Source organism: Parasteatoda tepidariorum, chromosome X2 (assembly GCF_043381705.1).
Source record: "Parasteatoda tepidariorum isolate YZ-2023 chromosome X2, CAS_Ptep_4.0, whole genome shotgun sequence".
In the NCBI taxonomy this organism is placed as follows: domain Eukaryota; kingdom Metazoa; phylum Arthropoda; class Arachnida; order Araneae; family Theridiidae; genus Parasteatoda; species Parasteatoda tepidariorum.
Window position 1 is genome coordinate 22,304,867 of NC_092215.1, and position 8,258 is coordinate 22,313,124.

At 30.9% G+C, this 8,258-nt stretch overlaps 1 protein-coding gene across 1 annotated transcript; it reads right to left on the bottom strand.

The window, feature by feature from the left end:
* Positions 1 to 4,632: 4,632 nt before the first annotated feature.
* On the bottom strand, positions 4,633 to 5,175 carry LOC107443825 (histone-lysine N-methyltransferase SETMAR-like). The gene has a single exon (XM_016057828.1). The coding sequence runs from the start codon at positions 5,173 to 5,175 to the stop codon at positions 4,633 to 4,635; it is 543 nt and encodes a 180-aa protein (XP_015913314.1).
* Between the last annotated feature and the right edge of the window lie 3,083 nt (positions 5,176 to 8,258).

Genomic DNA, 8,258 nt, shown 5'->3' on the forward strand with positions numbered 1-8,258 from the left:
CGAATTAAAATTTCATATCCAGATCCTTCGGATCTATTTATATATTTATGTTTAATTAGAGAAAATAAAATATTCTGGTAGTTACAAACATAATAATATTAAATATATAGGGGAGAGTCGGGTTGCCCCGCTCACTTAAGGAGTATTGCTTATATTTCTGTATAATACTGAGTAATAATCAATATTTTTGTATATTTCTATTGTTTTATCATCTAATAAAATAATGCAAAAAGAATAAACCAAAAAAAGAATAGTTTAACTTAAAAAAATAGAAATTTAAAAAAACATGTTTTTCAGCTCTTTTCAAAATGTGTCGGGTAGCCCCGCCCAGTTACAAAAATTATGTTTTTTGACTGTTTTTTCAGGTGTAAATGAAAGTGACCAATGTATTGACAATAGATAAACCTCATTTATCATTTTTATCACAAAATTATTTTATTTATTACATATTTATATACTTTTAGTGAATTCTATCATTTAATAACAACAATATTTGTTGTTAAAAATGCATATAACATTCAAATTTGAAGCAATAAAATAATAATCTTTGCAACCGTACATTTATCGACGAAATAAAATTGGGCGGTGATACCCGACATTCATGTGAGCGGGGCTACCCGAAATCCAATTTTTTTGTAAATTTGTAATTACTCGAACAATTTTTCACATATAAACTTCTTTCTTTGTGCAAATTAAACTTAAGACTACATACTTTAATGCTGTATGTATAGAAAAAATTATTTTTTTAGTATTAAAATGAAGTTTAATCGAAACATTCAACCAATTTTTCTTAATTTCATGACTACTGTATTCAACATATTTTCAAAACTATTGTTTACCATGTTAACAGCTGCATAAATACTTGAAACTTGGAAAATAATATTCTTTTAATGTAACAATTAATGTCCGATGGCCCATTGACTTGAAAAAATATTCTATACATATGAAATTGACAGTGGGCGGGGGTACCCGCTGGGCGGGGCTACCCAACTCTCCCCTATATATATTAATAAAACTTTTTTATTTCTTCCAGATGCATATGAACCCTTGCAAAGCGAAATCCAAAGCTTAATTGATTTTTAACTTTCAATTAAAACTTTTTTTGTTAACCCTTTTGAAGGCCGTGGTAAGTATACTTACCACCACGTTTTACCACTTTAAATTTAGGTTTCCATTTTTCAATAACTTCAGCTTTCTTGAAGTGAGTTTGAATAAAATTGGTAACCATTTGTCACTTTTAAAAAACGTGTAAAAGTAATAAAATACATAATTCCTTTTGAAGTTTGTAGCATTTAAGAAATTTATTTTATAAATAAAGAAAAATAAAAGTCAGTAAGTTCCTAATAGGTCATGTTAAATATATTTACCACCAAAAAAATGGCATTTTTATAAACTAAATAAGTTTTTTATTTTTTATATCAATTATTATTCTTAAAACAATTTCAATTCCAAAAATACTTTACCTTTACTAGAAATAAAGGTGCCGTTAAAGGATTAATTTTTACTTTTACTTTTACTTTATTTACAAAAATTGGGCACCTGGGCCACTTAGCGGCCCTTCTTGTTAATCTATAGGCTTGCCAATTACTATCCTTTTTATAAAATATTTTAGAGAGTAGTAGGCATATAAAAACCTAAGCATTCAGGACTTATAGTAATTTTGCCAACATTTTAAGAGTCTCACAGTGAAAGAGTTGGAAAAAAGTGGCGTTGCATTTGAAATTACATAACATTTATTTGTAGTGGTGTGTAAAATAGGTTTAAATGAATAAAAAATAATACATTAAAACATAAACTTAGCTACTACTAGAAGAAATTTTTACAAAAAGGGTAGAAATTTAGCTGACCTGAGTTTAAAGTAAATAGGCTATCACTTTTTAATTTTTATAAGATACTGTGACCACTCATCTGGGTTGAAAAGCTAAGTATATATCAAGAAAAGATCTGAAAACTTTTACTCTTTCTGAGGAAGTATTTTCCAAGCATTAGTGAAAGACTAATGTAAATGCACCTGTCGATAAAATTAACTTTTCACAATTGCTAGAGTTTATATTCATTTTCGTTTCCAAAACTGCAGCGATGCAAAAATATTTTAACCACTTGGGGACGAGAGATTCAGAAAAGCATTCGTACAAAATCAGAATCAAGTTGTTATTAAATAAAAAACGGTAACTTAAATGTAGTCGTTGCTAATTTGACAGACTTAGTTTGCTTTTACTTTAATTATTGTTTGTTTAATCAGATATATAATCAATGTTAATTCAAAGTATAACTAAATAATTTTATTTTGAACAAAGTAATGGTGAATTAAATAAATCAAACTATTATAACTCCGCCCACAAATAAACTGCTAAAAAAATACTTTGATTACCAGTTTTATATTTTTTCCCTGATAGATACGGTTTTATGCTGTCACGTATTTGTGACAGTCGGCGCGAAAGGGTTAAAAGTTTCACCTGGAGAGAGCTGAGACTTGGTGCCGTTGCATATGAACTCTTAAATCGTTTACTTGTAGTGGTGTGGAAAATAAGTATTTAGATAAATTAAAAATAATACATTAAAACATACATGTGTACATGTATATTTGGCTACTACCAGAATACGTTTTTACAGAAAGCGGAGAAATATTTTAGCCCTGTTAACCCTTTCGCGCCGACTGTTACAAATACGTGCCAGCATAAAGGCGTATCAATCAGGGTAAGAAGATTAAACTGGTAACCAAAGTAGTTCTTTAGCAGTTTACTTGTGGGCGGGGTTATAATTGTTTGATTTATTTAATTCACCATTACTTTAGTTCAAAAAAATTTTATTTAGTTATAATTTGAACTAACATTGATTATATATATGATTAAACTAACAATAATTGAAGTAAAAGCAAAGTAAGTCTGTCAAATTAGCAACGCCGACATTTAAGCTACCGTTTCTTATTTATTTACATCCTGACTCTAATTTTGTAAGAATGCTTTTATGAATCACCCGTCCACAAGGGGTAAAATCGAGAATATTTATCTACTGCCCGGAGCAAGATGGCATCCTTGCAACTCGCTCTCATGCATAAGATCGGTTTATTTGCATTTAGTGGTTGTCAAAATCCTTCCAAAGATTTCAGATCCAAAATCCAAAGATTTCAAATATTTATTACCACTTTAAAATTGAAATACCTCGAGCAATCCGTAGTTATTGACAGATATGATCATCCTTACATATGCCTCAAAAGTCTTGACAAATATAACACAAACTCAGCTAATCAAATTAATAATCTGCCAGAATAAAATACTAAGGACGATAGCAAAACCCTGTTGGTTTGTAAGAAACGATACATTGCACCACTACCTCAAATTAGATGCAATAGACAAACATATAGCTAAATTAAATATCAAATTCAATGAAAAAGTTACTCCGCAGCAAATTTCAACTAAATATTCCTATATTAAAATTTAACTGAAAGCAAGAACATCAGACCAACAGCAGCATTACATTGCAGTGATGCATCATATTCCCGGCATCAAAAACATATAAGCCTCATTTTTCCTATACCAGCTTAGCTCAAGTTATACCTCACATTTTTACATTATGGTCTTATCTGCAGACAACAGTCAGCACGTATGGTCTTTGCTACACAGTCAGAACTCAATGATCATCTATTCACATGAATACTCCTTTACTTCATTTGCATTCCACTACTTTATCGAAATACTACAAAGTTCAAAAATTAGAGATGAGTGGGAAAATGCCTCAGGTGCCCAGATGTTTAATACAGTACAGTTCAGTTCAGACAGCTATGAAGAAGTCGGAAAAAGGCAACAGTTAAGATGTTAAGAAAATAATTTCTTTCCAGCTCATTTGCGTGAAAAAGTGAATTATCCTTATTTATATATATATATATATATGTATATATATGTATATGTACTGAAATCTAATACTCAGGATGCTTGTTGACTTTGCTGAATGTCTTATAGCAAAAATTAGTCTTGCCACCAAACCAGTACAGTGAAAGACCTGGAGCTCATGGAATTTTTGTCTTTTAGGTCCTTCTCTAATTTTTTTTCTGTNTATATATATATATATATATCAGGTTGAGTAAAAAGTTTTCAGCCAAAAAAAACTATCCTGTTAAATGATAAATACATAGAAAATCAGCAAAGTTAATGAGGATAGTAATCTCCATTCAAATCAACAAAAGTCTGCCAACGTTTTGGCAACTTTTCAATACCTTCTGCGAAGAACTGGGGGGTGCGCGAGTCCAGAAAGCGATCAACCTCATTTATGACCTCGTCATTTGAACGGAAGATTGTGCTATAAAGATGCAGCTGCAGATGTGAAAACAGATAGTAATCCGAAGGCGCCATGTCTGGGCTGTAAGGTGGATGTTGTATCAAATCCCCCTCCAGAGTGTAGAGGGTCCAGCCGGTCATTGCACTGACATGTGGCCGGGCGTTATCTTGATGAAAGAGAACCACCTTCCTTCTGAATTCGTTTTTTTCGTTTTCCGCGAATGGCATCGCAAATTTTGATTAGCATATTGCTGTATATTGTACTGTTTATGGCCTGCCCGCTTTTCAGGTACTCCTTGTAGATAATTCCACGACAATCCCACCAGATACAGAAAAAGACCTTCTTGTTAGTTAGCGTTCATCTTGCAACCGAACCTGCTGATTCCCCGGCTGCTGACCACCCTCCTTTACAGCTAGTATTGTTGTAGTATACTAATTTTTCATCACAGGTCACAATTCTGTCCAGAATGTTCTCTTTTCTTTGATCTCTGAGCAGAGCCAAACAGGCCGCTTTTCTTTTGCTCTTGTCTTCAGCAGTCAATTCGTGAGGTACCCAGCGGTTAAACTTAAATGTTAGATTTATGCGTTTGAGGGCATTTACTATTGTTTTTTGGTAAACGTCAAGCTCTAATGCAATGGTCCGTGTTGAAACATTTCTGTCTTGATCAATAATTTGCTTCAATTGGTCACAATCAACCTCAATAGGGCGGCCAAAGCGTGGTTCATCTTCAATGTTGAAATTCCCATTATTAAACTTTCGAAACCAAACTTTTACTGTATCATTAGAAACAGTATTCAAACCTAAACTTTCACACATTTTCTTGTGGCATTCAGTTACACTGAGTTTATTTCGGAACTCATAGTACATAATCGTTCTGATCTGCTTGCATGATAGCTCCATTTTAAACACTTTTTTGGCGCACAAGATGATAAAGTTTTGACAAACAAATTACATACTTGTGTAGTTCCAAATTTCAGCTTTAAAATGCAAAAGCCTGTTTCAGAAAAGGGTAACTACCACGGGATTGGCTGCTGCTGGCACGGAGGTATCTCGCCTTGGCGGAAAACTTTTTACTCAACCCGATATATATATATATATATGTGTGTGTGTTCAAAATGAAGAATAAAACAAAGAAAAATAATAGACATATGAAAAAAAGGGGGGGGGGAAATAATAAGTAGAAAAATAACAAACAACAGCTTAAAAAAAAAAAAAAAGGATGAAATTTTATTTAAAAAACCGGGAAAAAAAAGATATAATCTTTTCTTCAGCCCACACGATTATATCCGCATAACAGAGTGCTTTCTGATATTGTATCTTTTTATTGTATTTTTTATATCTTTTTTTTTCCGGTTTTTTAAATAAAATTTCATCCTTTTTTTTTTTTTTCCTTTTTTTTTTTTTTTTTNTATTCCCCCCCCTTTTTTTTCCATATGTCTATTATTTTTCTTTGTTTTATTCTTCATTTTGAACATATCCTATGAGTTCTGTTTACTTGCAGCTTAAGCGCATTAAATGAAACTTATTGTTTTTCTTAACTTTCTTCGTGTTTTCTTGTATTTATTTATTTATTGTATATATATTTTAAAGCNACAGTCAAACGTTCCTTGCTCATTTTACCCCCTGAGCAGTTTTCATCCTTAAACATCATAGTCTTATTTGGAAGACATTTAAAAAATAAACCCATTTCATCAAATATATATAGTGGAAACTTGGTTTGCTTTTCCCAAAAACTACTTCCAATTGAAAATGTATTTTTTTTTTACCAGTTTTTCTCGTTTTTGTCTCACTCTCAGGCCTGTCACTACTCTAAGACTCTTTTGACTAAGACTTATATAAACATAGTTTAAGATAAAAGGAAAAGAAAGTAAAAAAAAAGGAGCATTGCACTTAGTCAAATTTTTCGCAAGTGGGACTTGATATGAAATGACAATATGTTGAATTGAATGATTTTTTATCCTTAGAGTTTAAAGACGGTGTTTGTTTTGTATCACTTAAATAACATTTTAGAAAAATAGAAATGAAAATTTCAGTTTTACACGTAATTTATGTGCTCATTTATGAAAATTGTGCCTTCTACTCACCTGCAATTTTTGCTGTGATTTTCCCCTAAGTATTATTTATAATTCTTAATATGATAGAAAAATGTATGTTTTTCTATTATTTTATTTATATTTGTATTTTGTCTTGGACTTATGAATTAAATTCAATGCAAAAATAAAATTTAACATATTTATAATCTCGTTATTATCATATGATGCGGTATGAGAGTAAAACCAAAAATGAATCTGCATAAAATGGTCATTTTAGTGTCATTTCACATCCACTATTGCATAATACCACCACTTTACACTTAATGCATCACTTTATAATATAAATATTTGCTTCATTGGTACAACATAAACTCGTAGACTTGCGTGCGTATCCAAATAAAGCTTATAAACCTTTAATAAGTAGAACAGATAGCTCAATACAGAGAAGTACAACACAAAGATTCATCATGGGTAACAGTGGGATTAGAACCCGCTATCTCTATGCACAGCGAATGGTGGGTCACCCAGGGAGGTACCTACAATTACCAGGGTTGCCAAATACTGTGCTTTTGCAAAATATTTTGCAGAATTAAAAACTAAAGCTTTCAGAATTAATGCTGATTTCGCCAACATTTTTAAAGCCTCGCTATAAGACAAAGGAAGAACTGGGATAAAGTTACGCTTCATATGAGCTTTTGAATCATTTAGATGTAGTGGTGTTGCTAAAACTTTGAATCAAACTTTCAGAACAAAGACTAATACATTAAAGCTTAAACCACCAGAAGAAATTTTTCCAAAAAGTGCAGAAAGTTGGAAGCCCTAAATTACTCGTACTTTTCTTTAAATGTTAAGTATAGCGCAGTTCTTGAAGTAAAGGGGCAAGAAGCAGAAAGAAATATCTACTTAAGTACAAAAATATATCTTTTAACAGTTTACCACACAGGTATTTCTCATATATTAATTAAATTTCTCATACATTGCTAGTTTTTAATAGGTCTCTATAACTACCAGTTATGATACGTGCGTCTAAAAATGTAAAAATTGGTGACTAATAAGAAGCAAAAATATTTTAAAATGATTGAAATTAGCAACACTTTATGACGTATGTTTTCACTTTTTTTTTAATGTAATGTGAGGGCAATAGAGATTTCAGCTGTAATCATTGATAATATAATAAAAATGTATTAAATTTCTGATTAAAAAGATTTATTAAATTTCTGATTAAAAAAATATATTAAATTTCTGATTAAAAAATGTATTAAATTTCTATTACTTTATATATTTACAGTTGCAAGTATTATCTTTGATTTATAGGTAAATTAATACTGTTTTTCGGCAACTTTTACTTTTTTTAAATCTGAGTTTCCTAAGTGGTGGTAAAAAGATAATTTATGTATAATTGTAGTTTGAAATATTTTTTTAACAATTTGTCCTTGATTAAGCACACTACTTTCAGAAAAAAATTTCCTTAGATATATCAATGATTTAATTGCTTTCAATTGTTTCCAAAATCATTTTAAATTAAATTTATGAATTCAAGCATTAAAAAGAAATTTATAAATTTCACTTCAAATTTATAAATTTATAAAAAGAAATTTATAAAATTCGCTTTGAAATTAAAGCTGAAATAATGTGTAAAATCCGTAAAAGTTGGCAACTATGTATACCCATAGCTACCGCACTGCCTGCTTACCATAAAGAACTGACACAATACTAAATAATTTACGATGGATGGGATAGGGGCCGAGCTAACATAACTAAAGAAGAAGAAAGCAACTATGTGTATGTGAAGAAGAAAACTTGCTTGAAAATAGCTTTAAGATATTCCGTTCATTTGGAATGTGCCCTATAGCATACCTGAAAACAACTGATCGCTGCCAAGCTATCTCCTTCAGTCGGAAAATGCCCCATAGCTCCAAGATATCTCCTTCAGTCAGAATATGTTCTGTA